The sequence below is a fragment of the Quercus suber genome, unplaced genomic scaffold (genome assembly GCF_002906115.3).
Source record: "Quercus suber isolate HL8 unplaced genomic scaffold, Cork oak 2.0 scaffold_174, whole genome shotgun sequence".
Classification (NCBI taxonomy): domain Eukaryota; kingdom Viridiplantae; phylum Streptophyta; class Magnoliopsida; order Fagales; family Fagaceae; genus Quercus; species Quercus suber.
Window position 1 is genome coordinate 1,046,270 of NW_027069634.1, and position 16,498 is coordinate 1,062,767.

The 16,498-nt window shown below is 32.7% G+C and overlaps 1 protein-coding gene across 1 annotated transcript; it reads right to left on the reverse strand.

The window, feature by feature from the left end:
* Nucleotides 1–9,268: 9,268 nt before the first annotated feature.
* LOC112017525 (transmembrane 9 superfamily member 2) lies at nucleotides 9,269–15,870 on the reverse strand. The gene is made up of 7 exons (XM_024049989.2): nucleotides 15,551–15,870; nucleotides 13,990–14,030; nucleotides 13,318–13,903; nucleotides 13,076–13,213; nucleotides 12,800–12,956; nucleotides 11,821–12,305; nucleotides 9,269–9,942 (listed from the first exon to the last, which is right to left on the reverse strand). Exons 1-7 carry the CDS (start codon nucleotides 15,712–15,714, stop codon nucleotides 9,723–9,725), a joined length of 1,791 nt encoding a protein of 596 aa, XP_023905757.1. The 5' UTR covers nucleotides 15,715–15,870; the 3' UTR covers nucleotides 9,269–9,722.
* Between the last annotated feature and the right edge of the window lie 628 nt (nucleotides 15,871–16,498).

Consider the following 16,498-nt stretch of genomic DNA (forward strand, 5'->3'; position numbering starts at 1 on the left):
AAAGTTGTGGTGGTTTACCACTTGCTATGAACATGCTCAAAATTGACTAGCCATGTCAATTGGTATCTGACTCAAGATAGATCATGTTGTATAAACATATTGGCTCTAAGTTACAACCAATTACTCCGACGCCTTAAACCATGCTTTTTTTATTTGGATATCTACCCAAAAGACTTTGAGATACCTGTGAGACAACTAATCCGAATTTGGATAGCCAAGGGATTTATACAGAAAACTAATAACAGGAATATTGAGGATGTTGCTGAAGACTACTTGGAGGAACTCTTTGATCGGAGCCTAATTCAAGTGGCAACGAAAAGGCTAGATGGAGGAGTCAAAACATGTCATATCCATGATCTTCTATGAGACCTTTGTATATCGGAGAGCATTGAAGGGAAGTTTATTGAGGTTCGTTCTGATGTTAACTTTTCACCCATGAGCAAATCCCGTAGAATTCCTATCCACTATGCCAACTATCCATACATTTCTTCAAGCCCTTGTGAGCCTTCAAATAGTCATTCTATAATAGGCTTCGGACGGGTTGTTAAACTCCGGAATCCTCCTGATGAAAGCTACTTGGAATGGCTTTGCAAAAGTAGCAAGTTGGTTCAGGTGATAGAGTTCAGGAATTTGAGCATTCGTTGCTTAATCCCGAAAAATATTGAAAACTTGATCTTTTTGAGGTGAGTCCGTGTGATTCTAGATTCCATATGCAACCTTTGGAATCTAGAGACCTTGGACATGAGAAATTCTGAAATAAAATGCTTGCCGAAGGGGAAATGGAAGTCACAAAAATTGAGACATTTGTACCTGCATGGACCAACATAAAACTGACAACAAAGCAGGTTTACCTAATCTTCAAGTCCTTACTGGTATAGATTTAAATGAAGACACTGAGAGTCTCTTTGCCAAGGCCAGATTTCCTAATGTCAGAAAATTGAGATTGCATTCTTCAAGTTGAAGGGAGTCGAAGCTTTTGTCCAGCCTCCATCCCTTGCGCCATCTACAAACTTTGAAGATTTATGAAATTCTTCACTTGTCAAAGTCCACTTTCATTCCAGTTGAGCCTCACAAAGATAACCTTAGAACGCACAGACTTATTACAAGCCATGAAAGTGTTGGGTAGCCTTACCAATCTTTGAATACTTGAGGTAGTAGGAGGTGTTCATCAGAACTCCCTCATTTGTGTCGAAAGTAGTTTTCATCAACTTGAAGTCTTTAAAATGGCAAATGTGGATGTTTAACAATGGATTATGCAGAAAGGTGCAATGTCAAGTCTTCAACGTTTGGTCTTGGACCGTTGCAAATTTTCAATAATGCCCCCAGATGAACTATCTTGCTTGACTACCTTGAGGGGTGTGGTAGTTTTACATCCTTCTCCAAAATTGGCAAAGATGCTTCAACAGTTGCAAATGAGGGGTGGATGTAAGCTCCAAGTCTATGCACCTCTACATCCGACTAATTGAGAAATAGTTCATGGCTTCATCTGATGTGCTATGTTTTCGTTTGCGGTCCTCCGTTTTGTCCGTTGGCTCGGGTTTTTATTGTGAGACTAGTTGCAAAACCTTGCAAGGCACGAGATAACCATTGAAAATGGGATCAAAAGAAAGTGTGGTTTATTTTTATTTTATTGTAATTTGAGATTTTACTATAAACTAGTTGTGATAATTTTTTTAGGGAGTTCTCATTAAATATATTATTATTGTTTTAGTTATTAACAATTTATTTTTCATTATCTTTTAAGTTAATAAAAACTTTACACACACACACACACACACATATATATATATATATTTATTTATGTGATTCTTTACATATACCTTAAATAAACTCTATATATTCCACTTCTTTAAATGCGTAAAACCATAGACTATTACTCTATAATGATAGTGACTAATTGGTTTTATCATTGTTTTCATGATCTTATTTGTAAAGTTTCTTACCATTATCATATATTTATTGGTTAATGATTTGCATAACATAGATGTTAAATGAGAGGTAGTATCGTTCATTAAAATTTTAAAAGTACTAGTGTGTGAAGATTTTATAAATATATTATAAATAAGGTTAAATGAAATGTTCAAAAAAATGATTTAAAAATTTTCTAACTTTATTTCTTATGTTCTATTATTACTGGAGAACATCTCATTTTTAGTTATAATTGGAAAGAGTTTGACTTACCTCTAGTATTTTTTTAATTAGACTTCTCATTTTGCTTTAAATATATAATGACAAGTAGTAATGGATTTTAATATTCACATTTTATTTACTTGATAGTCTCTCATTAACATAAAAGGAGATTTCAATTAAAAAAGCACTGGAGGTAAGCCACACTCGATTGGAAATATGGTTTCCCTGGTTAGAGTTTGATTAGTTCTAAGTTTAAATATAGTACTATGATTGTATTTAATTATTGATTTAATTTTTTAAGTGAATGTAATGTTTGATTTTATTGCACTGTAATGTTTCTAATGTTTTCCGTATGGTCATCTCTATTTTATTTTATACTTCTTCTTATAGCCTCTTTGTTTTCCAAGTAACAGTTACTAATTGCTGTTTGATTTTTTAATTTTATTTTATTTTATCTACTTTTTATTACTTTGTATTGCTTTTTTTTTTCTTTACCATAAGTCTCTCTCTCTCTCTCTCTCTCTCTCCCCCCCATTGACACCTATTGTTTTCCAAAATTTGATGATGATTCTATTGCATTAAATATGCATTTCTAGTGTTTTTTTTTTTTTCATTTAATTTTGCTACCCTTAAGTTAGTATGCCCATAACTATTAGTTTTTATATATATATATATATATACACACACATATATATGTTATATTTGGTTTGATATCCTCACTAATTTTTTTTATTTTTTTTATTTTGTGTTTCTAAATTGGCATTTGTATTGTATTCCTTTTTTCCTTGGGTTTGACTTACCTCAAGTACTTTTTTAATTGGAATTTCCTTTTATTTTAATAAGAAATTACCACATTATTCACTAACTTAATAAAATGTCAAGATTAAAACCCACTACCACTTGCTATTATATATTTAAAATTAAAGGACATGTCCAATTTAAAAAGTACTGCAGGTAAGTCAAACTCTTTTCCTTTATGCATTGGATGTGAGAATGAGTGCGTCCCCAACATAGCGTTATTCAACTTTATGAGAACAATTTTATTTATTGAATTTAAGTAAAATATTTTATTTTTATTTTTTAAATAAAAAAGAAGAGAAAATATAAATAATTTAGTGATATGAAGGATGTGACTGAATTTAAATGTTGAATAAAATAAGATGAGAATAAGGAAAAAAAAGAAAGAAATGATATAACAATAAGTATCAAATTATCTAAATCATACTATGTAATAGAATACTAATATTCTTATAAACTATCATTATTTTTTTTTTATAGTGCAATAGGATAGCATTAAAAAATCTTTCAAAAAAAAAAAAAAAACCTTAAAACTCACAATTATATTGCATCAACCTGAAGTAGAGTTCTAAAAAATACAAAAATTTATCAACCTAAAGCAGAGATGCAAGAAAAAAAAAATCCACCAAAGAGAGAGAGAGAGAGAGATTATTTATTTATTTATTTATTTTTGTGAGGAAAACTTATTTATAAAATGGAAGCGAGAATGACAAATTTATACTAAGGGGATAAGAATAAAAAGAGATAAAATAAAGGAAGATAAAGAAAAAAAAGAAGAAGAGTGATATTAAGGTAGATGGCGGTGAGGAGATAAAAAGGCAAAGGGAAGGTGAAAGTGTAAATGTTAAAAAAAAAATGAATACAATTTTATTTATTTGAATTTAAGTAAAATATTATAGGTTTAATTTTAAAAATAAAAAAGAGAGAAAATATAAATAGTTTAATGATATGGAGGATGTAGCTGAATTTAAATGTTATATAAAATAAGACGAGAAGAAAATAAAAGTAAAAATAAAAGATATAACAATAAACACTAAATTATCTAAATCATACTATGTAATAGAATAATATTATATTCTTATATACTATCTTTAGTTCTTTATAATGTAATAGGATAATATTTAACAATCAAAGAGAACCAAAAAAAAAAAACTTAAAATGCAAAACTAAATTGTATCAACCAAAAGTAGAGTTCTAAAGGATACAAAATATTTTCAACCTAAAGCAGAGATGCAAGGAAAAAAATTCCACCGAAAATTGAGAGAGAGAGAGAGAGAGAGAGAGAGAGCTAACATTTCTTTGTAAGGGAAAACTATGCATAGAATAGAAGAAAGAATCACAAATTTATAGTAAAAGAGTGAGAATAAGAAGGGACAAAATAAAGGAAGATAAAGAGAAAGAAGAGAGTGATATTAAGGTAGAAGGTAGTGGAGAGATGAAAAGGTAAAGAAATGAGAGATGTTTGAGAAAATGAAAATATTCAAAGAAAAGCAAATGTTAAAAAAATTATAAGAAAATTAGAAATAAAAAGGATAATGATGTGAATGCTGATGTGGTTCAATTGAAGTATAATAACAATAAATACTATGTTTCAGTTTCTATAAATATAGAAATAGATTGGAGATTACTTCAGTCATCATATCATTATATTTTAACAAGAAAACTTTGATTAAATGCTAGAAACAGGTGATGCCATTAATAATATACCACTTATAGAAATTTTAAAAGATGGCATTTAAATTAAAATAAATTGAATAATCATAATAAATTAAAACACAAAATGGATTTGTTTCCAACAGATATGTAATTATGATGGAAATGAACCTCGTAAGAGCACAAAGTTTAGCAAATTTAATTATCTAAAATGTATTTGAATGTTTTGCAAGTGTATTTTTCAGAAATTTTATTTAACAAAAATTAAAGAATTCTTTGATTTTCCTTTTTCTATTGGTCAATATAATTTTATTCTATAATCAATGAATAATTCCTTTCGTTCTTGCCTTCTTTTATATTTAAGAGGTACAAAATACTAATGCTCTGTTTGTTTATTTTTTTTTCTGTCGTTTGTTTTTCCTCCTTTTAATAATGTAGTATATAACAAACACTATAATAACCTTAATTTGTGCTATGTAATTACAAAGAGTATTAATAAGTGTTGAGGTTCAAAAAATCATAGCCCAAGGCCCAAAGAGATAACACACTGGACTAACCCCATGAGAAATAAAACTAGAGAAATAAAAGAGTTGGGCTCACATAATGAAGAGAGAAAGAAAAAAAGAAGAAAAGGAGGAGGGCCCAAAGAGGTGGAATCCAAAGACCCATGGAGGGACAAACTTTTAAAATCAATGAAGCAAAGGAAAGGCCCAGCTGGCCAAGATCAGAAACTAAAAGAAGCCCAATAGGAAGAATTAGGCCAGGATCCCAGAGACTGCCAGGGGCCCGGGATCCCTAGGACGCATAACACAGCCTAAATAGGATTGAAAATGGCTCAAAGGAAAGTACCCAAGAGCATAAAGAACGAATGATAGATGAGTCCCTCTTAAGTGCCCAGTGATACAGTAAGGAATCAGAAGGTATAAAGAAACCATTCATGAACAAAGGAGTGGTACCTCAAGGAACCTAGAATGAGAAACTATAAATGGAAGTGGCTGGAAGGAAACTTTCGACCCAGCAAAAATGGATTCTGCTCACTTGGGAAAATGACAAAAGGGGACGACCAAAAGCTGGGTTTGAAAAGATAAGAAGTTTTGAGAAACATGAAATTGAGAACAACTCTCTAAGCACACCCTGGAATGGAAAGTCAGCCATGAGCTTTCAAAGAAATAGCACCCAAAGGAGAAGATTAGGAGAAACAGGGAAAGGCTTGGCCTTCTGAGTGATAGGCATAAAATGAGCTCTGGTACCGAGGGAGGGGCAAAAGAGAGAAATCACTGGTACTTCGGAGCCCTAGAGTCACACTATAAAAGAGAGAAGCAACCAATGTTGAAAGCATTCAGCAAGAGGAAAATCTTAATAGAATCAATGAGAGAACTCTGTAAAATTCAAGGAAAATAGAGAAACATCTCTCAGTATCCTAGGAACAGCCACTATAGCACGTACTTGGATTAAAAAGGATTGAAACTTTGTAAATTTAGAGGCTTAGATAGCCATCAAAGTTTGTAATTTTTGAGTTTCTTTGAACTTTGTATCACATCTTAGTGAGCACATTGTAACTATGATCAAAGAAAATTAATAAAGTACCTCTCATTAATCCGGGAATCCTTAACCATTGTTTTGTGTATTTCTTGATTACTTTGCTGTTTTCGTTGTCATTCAATGCAAATATTCTTACTTGTTAGTTTATTTGTGTTGTAGGAAACTTGCCCTGTGTACCACTTGGTTCTTAAACAGCCTTTTAGCTGCGGTGAACCAAGCCCAGTCCACCAAACTACAATTATTTGGCCCAGGATCCTTGGGCCGGTGTGCTGAAGAAAAAGACACGCTCACAATAGGATAAATGCATTTTTATTTTCATATATTCATATGTGCTGCATTAATTATATATATAAAATAAATTTTTATTTTATTTTTTTTAGAATTTATATACATATAAGAAATAATTAATTTGAAATATAATATCCTCACTCAAATTTAATTGCATTGGAAATATTGAAACAAAGTAAAACAAAAGAGGAAAGCAATTTTTAAAGTCACCTCTCCCCTCCCCTTCCTCCACTCCTGAGAAACTATTAGGTCCATTGGGAGGATTGTTAACAAGATACTCCCAACCCATTAAATAATGCCATTTATGTAAATGTGTGATGTTATATGGAAAGAAAGTAAGAGAATAAAAAATAAAAATCACTAGGTGATATCATATTTGCATAGAAAACAATGTTTTATTGGTTAGAAAAACCAGGAGGACCATGTCAACAATCCTCCTAGTGGACCTAATTGATGTAGGACACGATTTAATATTTAATTTTGATATTTTTATGTAAAAAATGTTATTTTAAAAAAATAGTTACTGATATCGTAGAAGCCTGAAGAAAGCATACACAATACTTTCTTTGATAGATAAAAACTAAATTGTTAGTTTTTGGATTGTAAACCTCGAATCCACGAGGGATTCCTTGAATCCACAAGGTGATAAAAATTGGAATCCACTAGAGGAAAATTTGACAAAACGTCTTTGTTTATTGATAATCTCTGAAAACTGAATTGCCTTTAGAGACTACAATACGTTTAAATAATTAAAATAAAACCTAGGACAACTAGAAATCCTAAAGCGGTTATGAAAGCATATAAAACCCTAATTTAACTAAACAACATTAAAAGCACCTAAAAAGAAGAAAATAAATAACCTAAACCTAAAATAACAAAATTACATAAAAACATTAAATTTAAATAATTACAAAAATTAATTAGTAAATAGTGTCCTATATCACTAATAATTTCTCCCTGCTCCCCCTCCATATACCATATCACTATTATCTTCATCTCCTAGTCTTCCAAACTGTCGTCACCACCTCCAACCCCACTCTGATAAAAATAAGCATGTACGCAGCGAAAAATTAACGGATTTACTTCATTCTCATCTATAACATGCAGTATGTAAATTTCAGAATTCGAGTATAAGAGAGTGTACTTTGAAGCGGTGAATTTAAAAAAAAAGATCGAAACACTTGGGAATACTTTAATCTTCACTCCAATTCCACTAACGCCCAAGAAGTGTGGACTCTCAATTAGTTACAAAAGGAGAATTTAAAGAGTAACTCACACTCACATACACACCATTACAATGATGTTTTTCTCTTCCTAACAATTCTGTACGTTTTTCCTTTTGTATCTAACCAATTATCTAATTGGATTGGCCTTTTGAGCATTTCCAATTGGGCTTAATGTGTGGCTTGGAGTGGGACCAATAAGACACTAGCTCCAATAGGCCTTGGGCTTCTGTCAACTCTTGACAAGTTCAAAGTTGTTATTAACTATATTTAATACCATTACATAAATATAGTTACACTCTAGGCCTTATCTATAAATTATATTCTAAGACTTTATTGTACATGCAAACTCCTTCATAAAATATTCGTAATAATACAAAGTCATAAATGTGGACTGCCACTTTATAGATTACTACATCTTAATCCTTGAGTACTCAGTTTAATCATTTTTAAGTTATTCATCATATATTTATGAAATCCAGTTTCATAAATATATACTTTAGTAATTTCTTACCAAAGTGGTTAAACATAACTCTCTGAATAACAATCCCATTAAACTTATCTCAAGGGAAGATTTTGTATCTCCGTTAAGAGACTATAAATTTTATCTTGAGAATATATGTTCCATCAACACTAAATTTGGTTGCTCAACATACTGAAGTTTTGACCGTTACTTTAGATCTCACTTCTGATATATCAAAGTAACATACACTTCATGATCAAGTCCATTATTCTCTCAAGATTAAGAGTTCATGCAAATATAAGTCGTGAGATTCATTATTCATTTGACAGTTCTTAGGAGAATAATAAATCTCACAGCAGTCCAGTTCAATATATCTTAACTCTTAAAATATATCAACACATCAATTAGAAGTCTCAACTTCCATGATCAAGACAAATCATCATAGTTGATATGTTATAGTCTTCGCAAATGAAATGCTCAATTTTATCACTGACTACGAACTATAGTTTTGAGTTTACAAAGAACTTGTGACTTATATCTTCTGTGACTAAATCACATAAATCACATACTATGCATCTCATGGACTATATGATAATGTCCGAATATTCATGTTACAATTATTTCAGATAATAATAATAAAACTTTATTTAACACAATATTAAGTCATACATAATGTCATACACAATGTCACACTTAATATCATAAATAACATCATACAATAAATTTAAGGGCACTAATCCTAACACACTCATGCTCAGGACCATCTCAATCTGAACCTGTTTCCACCACCACCACCATCTCTCTTCCTCTGTTTCACTGCACCTATCCTGTCACACTACCAAAAAGGGGGAAAAAAAATCCACCAAACTACTTTTCGATTAAAAAAAAAAAAAAAAAATTTAAGGGTGTTGCAATGAAAATGTTTAATGCTAAAATAAATGGAGCCTAAGCACAAGAATATCAAATGAAAGTAAACTAAGCTTGTCATTTAAAGACACAGACACAAATATGGAAAATTAATGAGTATTCTTAGAGTACCATAAATATATACTCCCTTCTCTCATATGAATTGTAAATCTTACCATAAATTTAATTAGTGAGATCCACAATTATGTGAGAAGGAGAAGAGTGTATTTATAGTACTCCGGGAGTATTTAATAATTTCCCCACATTTAGGACTAGTAAGATTAAAAATTTGCATAAATATACTTCGGTTGAAACATTGGATACACATACTGCGATTGTAACAGGGTAGGTGAAAAACAAAATGAAAAGAATGTATTAATATAACTTTCGAAGCTAGGAACAAGGGAATGAAGAAAATTTTACAAGGTGCTGCTTTGGGTAAGCAGTATAAGCTTCTAAGGAATCCTACAGTTCGACAAGATTGTCTCCGCTAATATATTCTTACCACATTAATGGATCACATACTGTGTAATCAATCCCTTGAAGGAATGATAGGAATACTTGAACACAAGTCTGTGTTGCATTACCTCAATCTTCTCCAGAATATCAGAAACATTATCAACGGCCTTTTTTGATGAACTTGGTTTAGTATCCAGAAATGAGCCCACTAAAGGAAAAAACAGACCACCTGTTGAACTTCAAGGAGACCGAGTGACTTGCTACTCGCATTTGATAGATCGGTATATGTGACGAACAAAGAATAAAGAAGCACGGAAACCGACAACCCCAAGCATGAGAAAGAAACCATAGCAAATGCAAGCCATGTACCCAAAGAAGAACGATGTTTGCATGAAACCTGACATATCTGATCGTGCATGGTAGTAATACAAGCAGTAGCCATAGATGAACAGGCCAGTTGATCCGCTGCAAAGGAAAGACCTGATTGCAAAAGAAATAAACAGAATTCAAACAACCCCTAACTGGAAAATTTCCTCGAATTGGGTCACTTAATGCACTCTGACTTCCATTATGCCCGCAAATAAATTTAGATACAATTACAGAAAGACATATATTACATGAACATCTTCCTAATGATCTAACTTTTATCAGTAATAAATAAATAAATAAATATATATATATATATATCCAAAGTGCAACAAAATGAAATAGATCTCATACAAATGCATACAAAACTAATGTAGTCAAGAAAGAGTTTGATGTAAAACAAGATTACATACCAAGAGATTTAAAATATGAATTAGTTTCCATCTGGGGCCTTTATTGGAACCCTTTTATAGGCTGCTCTAGTTATCATCGAGTCTAAGATTCTTTTCGTCAGAAAGTTGTTGGTTCAGTACTTCAGTTTTAATTGAGTTTTACTAGAATAAGTTTCCTCTTGATATATCCATATTTTCTAGAACTGGTTGTACAAAGGCCCATAAATCTTATTTTCTATTTCCTGTCACGATGTAACCTAAAGAATTACAATTGGAATAATATCTACATATGGATCGACTCTATGAAGGAATGGATATAGTTATACTATCTATGAGATCCAATACAAAAGACCACTCATAAAGAGAACTAATGAAAGATGCTTGCAATTGAGTTGATGTGTACACTGCATCTTCAAAAGTATGCTGATGTCTTTCCCTCCATTTAGTCCGCATCAAACATAAGGGAGTAAGATTCCAGATTCCAGAAGTTCTTAAGTACTTTTCATTGTTATTAGGAGTCCTAGTCAATTTAGGAAAACAATATTTAGAAGTCACTCTTTGTAGTCAATAATATTCACACAGAAATTGTTTCTAATAAAAGTTCTTAAGTACTTTTCATAGCCTATATAAATGCTTTTATGTAGTCAGTAATATTCATATAGAGATTGTATCTAATAAAAGTTTAATTTTTTTTTTTTAATAAAATAATTCAATTGTTATAACAAGTGGGGGAGGGGGATTTGAACACTAATTCTCTTTATGCCTGACCTACAAGGATCTTGGCAATTTAGCAACTTATTTTAAAATTTGAGGGTGTGATTGCCTTCTCTTTCCGAAATGAGATTGCTTTAGGGAATGTAGGTGCGATCCTTTGTTCCCTGCTCAATTTAATGTTTCCACCCCAAACAGCCATGAAATTCCCACAAAAAACCATTCTTTTATTCACCTGACCCTACCAAAACTCCTCAACATCAAACAGTATTCAAGAATCCACCAAGATCTTATCAAGAATCCTAATATAGTGTTAAACTTCTAAAAAATCCTATGTCAAAACCAAACATCACTGAGCCCCACCCCCTTGCATTTTACTTCCTAAAACCCATAGGCACAATACCACCAACTTAATCATGTACATAGATATTATGAGAACATCTCCCTAATCATCTCATACAGACCAAACCTCAACCCCTGTCCCCACCCCTTGCATTTTATTACCTAAACTGCATATAAACCAAACCTCATCCCCTGCCCCCTTCTCTCTCTTTCTTGCATTTTACTTCTAAAACACATACACAAGACCGCCAACTTATTGAGTACCAGGTATTGTATCTTGCCTTTCTATGATATAATTCAGACATTAACATATTGACAGTTATTGACCAGCTGCACTACGAACTGGACTAGGCAATTGAGCTAAAAAAAGGGTCAAGTGGCACAATGTAAAGTCTGAGAAAGTAATGCAAGCATTGATGCAGGCAACAAAACACATATATTGACAGCATAAGCACCCAATAAAACAGCATGTACTGCAGTGGGAAATACTTTGTGCTAAGCATGATGAAAAAAAAATATATCAGAAAACTGAGAAAGAAAATAATACCTCCACCACCACTCATGGTCTTCAGCAGCAAGTTGGAAATATGTCAATGACACGGTGATAAAAGCAGTGACAACCAAGAGAATGATGAATACTATAAACAGAATGCTGTAGATGGTGTAAATCCGGTGGCCCCATACACTAGCAAATATGTAGTAAAGTTCAATGTAGATAGCACTGAAAGGCAAAAACCCTGCCATAGCCATCTGAGGAAGGGTTTTACGATACCAAGGCAAAGATGGTATCTCCCTAGGAAATTTTGCTGTGCGGCATGGAGCTTGAAACTCAGCCTTGCTATTCTTCCCAGCAATCCCACCCAATACCAATAAAGGTGAAGTTACAAGAGTCCATATAAGAAAAATCACCACAATTGTTCCAAATGGCAATGCTGCAGTGGAACTGTAAGCAATTGCAACGGTATTAAGAAAGCAGAAAGTGAGAAACAGTGGTCCACAGAAGAGGCTTCCAGTCAATAACAAATTTCGCACCTGTCATGCCAAAAACATCACTGTTTAATCTGGCATTTTTTGACATGAGGTTTCTTATTTTTACAACACTTCATTTGAGAAAGAAAAGATTGAACCAAGAGAAACAATTACACCATTGCCATTGAAGAATGCATCACTCAAGATAACAACAACCATAAAAATAGTAAGATTGCACCATTGCCATTGAACAATGCATCACTCAATAGCAACCATAAAAATAGTAAGATTATTAATTCCTTTCTTCCACCCTTAAACCAGATTTCGGAAGGCAGTATTTTTGAATCCAATCACATCGTTTTATAAGAAGGAAATTTACTTAAAAGACTCGACAACTCAAAACCATGTTGTATATGGTATAATATTGTGAAACTAAGTTCAGTTACTATTCAAGACATGTAACTACAAAGGAGTCCCAACAATATGAAGCTCAAAATGGAACTCCCATAAAATATCTATAGAACAGGCAACAAAACAAATAATCTGTAAGTACATACCCAATTTTGTCCTTCTAGCTGGCAATAGAAAGATGCTGCTGTATAGCCTGCAATCCCTGACGTAAGGGCATATATGACAACAAGTGCCGTGAACAGAGCTCCACGGTTATAGGGATAAAACACACCAACTAGTGCAAGCAAGAAAATGAAAATCGCTCTGAAAACATGTGCACATAAACAAAATTACCAGATTGCTTAACATCAAAAGTTAAATAAATAAATAAAAAAGCCTAATTGTACTAAACTTTAACAAGTGAACTCCAAAAGCATACTTACAGAGTAAATAGCTGGGTGCCAGAACCAAGCGCTGCTGCAAACAATGACTTGTACTTTGGATACCTGAATACATCACCATGAATGTACTTCCATCCAGTCTCCTCTTGGTCATCGACTGCCTCCTCATCATGGGTATACCTTTTACAAATAAGAGCGTGGACATGTAAACGTTAAACAAAGACATGTTTGATCCACTTATGTGCACACAGTCTATTAATTAACAGCTAGGAAATGGTTCTTACTTAACAAAATCATTCTTAAGGACTCGCATGAGAATCGTGGCAAGGAATCCAGTTAAGAGAAGAACAGTCACACATGAATTTATTATTGAAAACCAATGGATTTCCAGGTGATGAGGCAGCGAAGAAATTTGAGAGTACTTCTCCATCCTCTTCTCAAATGGAGTCTCTGTTTCCTTCCATTTGACTGAGTACGTGAATTCCACATCAACTTCTTTGTCTTCTGTCAGGTCCAGAAGGGCATCTGGATCACTTTTTACAATAATCTCAATAACATGATCCTTATTGTAAAGGATGTCGAAATGAAGATGCTTAAAGAGGTAATATTTGAGCTCACTGGGGTCATCTTTTCCTTCCTTGTCAAATTTACCTAACAAACCCCATAAGGGCAAGTCATCATAGTACATTTGGAAGTAATAGTCCTTTGAAACTGCAGCGCGGAACTGAGAAACTTCTTCCTGTTTCAACTTCTTTTTGCAAACAATCTCAGATTCTTTATCTTTTAGGAATTCAAGTTTGTAAGGGGCAACAACTAAGCGATCCCCATTCAGTACTTCGCCAAGAGCTTCTTTCTTTTCTTGCATATGGGCTGAAACCAACACCCATCAACAGAATATTGGGGGGGAAAAGAAGCTTTTACATTGAAATTAGAAAATTTTGAAGAGGAGCACAAACCTGGTGAACAGAAAGGGAGATCAAAATAACGGTATGTCTCGCTGTTGCATGAAAAAAAAAGAACAACTTAACAACAATAGACAATGATGAGTAAGAAGCTTCAACAGATTCGAAATTAACTACATGATATTCTCAGAATTATCTACCAAAGATCAATATAAATATTACAAAGTGTTCAGTTTCACTTGATGAACCAAGCCTCCTATTTGATTATCATCTAGCTTACACTAGCATGATTCTAGTTTTTCTCTACACAGATTTTTTGTTATAAGTAGTTTTCCTTTACACAGATATAAATTGATGATCCACAACTTAATCAAATGATTTATCTGATTAATCTAACATGTGCGCAAAAAAAATAATGAATAAAGCATCAGCGAACTTCACATTTCTTAAAAAAAAATTTAGATCCATCTTTAACATAATAAAAAGGGAAATGTTAAAGTTAATACAAATGGTTTACAAACTAATGTGGCAATGAATATGATTGGTCTACTTCAATGCATAATAAACAAATATTTAAATTACTTTATAAAGCTTATGAAGAAAATTTTGGAATTAATAGTTTGTGATTAGTGACACATTATTTTAAAAGCTTATGCAGTAAAATTTGTAGTATAAGATAAGAAGGTAAAGTTTAGTTTTCAATCCTATTACATATGTTTGAGACATGTGATTGCAGCTAGGTTCCCTTGGAAAGTGGGGTAGTAAAATCTCACGTAAAGTGGCTTTCTTTTTGTGGACTCCATATTGACAATGGATAATCTTATTAAATGGAAGATGGTGGTTGTTAATAGATGCATAATGTGCAAGTTCAGTTGCGAAACCATCAAGCACCTTTTACTTCATTGTACCATAGTCAGTGAACTTTGGTCTTTTGTACATAGTTTTCAGGGTAAAATGAGTGATGCCAAGGCAGGTGATGTTGTACGGAGAGGAGTGTTTGGCGTTCACAAAAATAAGGTGGTGCGGCAAGTTACTCTGAATTTTCTTATGTCCTGTCTTTTGAGAATGAGGAGCTATCTTTGGAGGAAATTATGAAGAGTTTTCTAAGATGTTTGTTTGAATATAGTACTTATCGGGGGTTGTCATATTGTTCCATAGTTGATTTTTTGGATCACATGAATGCTCGTTTGTAATTCTTTAAGGCCTTCATTTTAATAAAAATGTCTTACTTATCAAAACCACCAAAAAAAAAAAAATTTATTATTGCTAGCATCACTCTAATAAAAATTCAAAACCCAATTTATTAAACAGAAAGAGGAACCAGTAGAGAGGCCAACAAATTCAGACATCATCTTAAGGGGAGGAAGGGAAATTCGAATCCTCAAAGTCTCCATTGAAAAAACAAAGAAATACCCATTTGAGCTAAACGTCCTTGGCAACCAAAGAGATCAAAATTCTAATAAAAAACCAGATTTGGGAATTCTATTATAAAGCCAAACCCCAAAATCTTCATAGAAAACACGTAAAAGGGGGAAAGAACTTTGAATCCAATCATGAATAGATAGTGAGATTGAAGGGAAAAAAGAAATGCGTAGTAGGTACAACTACAAAGTACCTGGGATTGTGGAAGGGTCCCACCTTGTTAGCGTATAAAGGAACATCGTCACCTTCTTTGTAACGATGGTTGGAAGCATCGGATCTGACGTGGGTTAGGCTGCAGAGGATCACTATGGCTGCCACCAAACACGCCATAATCTTCTTCTTCTTGTCCACCACCATTTCTCCTCAGCGTTTAACCTTAACACAACACAGACTGAGAGAGAGAGAGTCAGATAGACACGGAGAGAGAGAAATAACAAAATTTTAGGAAACGATGATGATAATGTTGTTTGTGTTGAGGGAAGAGTCGAAAGAAAAGAAACATGTACCAATGGTTTAGGGGGTGAGGAAGTTAGAGATTTTCCCCACGCGCCTGTTTTGTGGAGTGGAAAACAATCCTCACCAACGACAATTGGATGCGTGAGAGGAAAGGAACGTCAACACATTTTTGTCGTTTACCCAATCACATTTCATTTGATTTCACCGTCACTTATCCAACGCAACGCAGATATTACCTGCAACTGCAATTCTTTAATATGAATAAATCTACTTTAATACTCTACTAGGACACAACCAGCTTAATAAAACAAGAGTAAGGTTTAGTTACAAAATTGATTGTAACTTTAAGTTATAAATTTACTTAATATTTTTTTATTAGAGATGAATTTTGACAAATTCATCATTGGATTGTATCTTTTTTTTATATCCTCCATATTTGCAAAATTTCAAGAAAATTAAAAGTCGATAGCTATGTTATCAATAAATTTTTAAATTGCAAGTTTTTATAATTTAAAATTATGCATAAAATATAAGATTATAGATTATATAGTAAATCATATCTAATTGACCCAAAAATTGACGTGTATTAAGAGCGTAAAGAACATGTAATTTAACAGTTAGATTTTCAAAATATGCAGTAATATTTATTTTATTAAATGAGTTTGTAGTCTAAGATTACAACCAA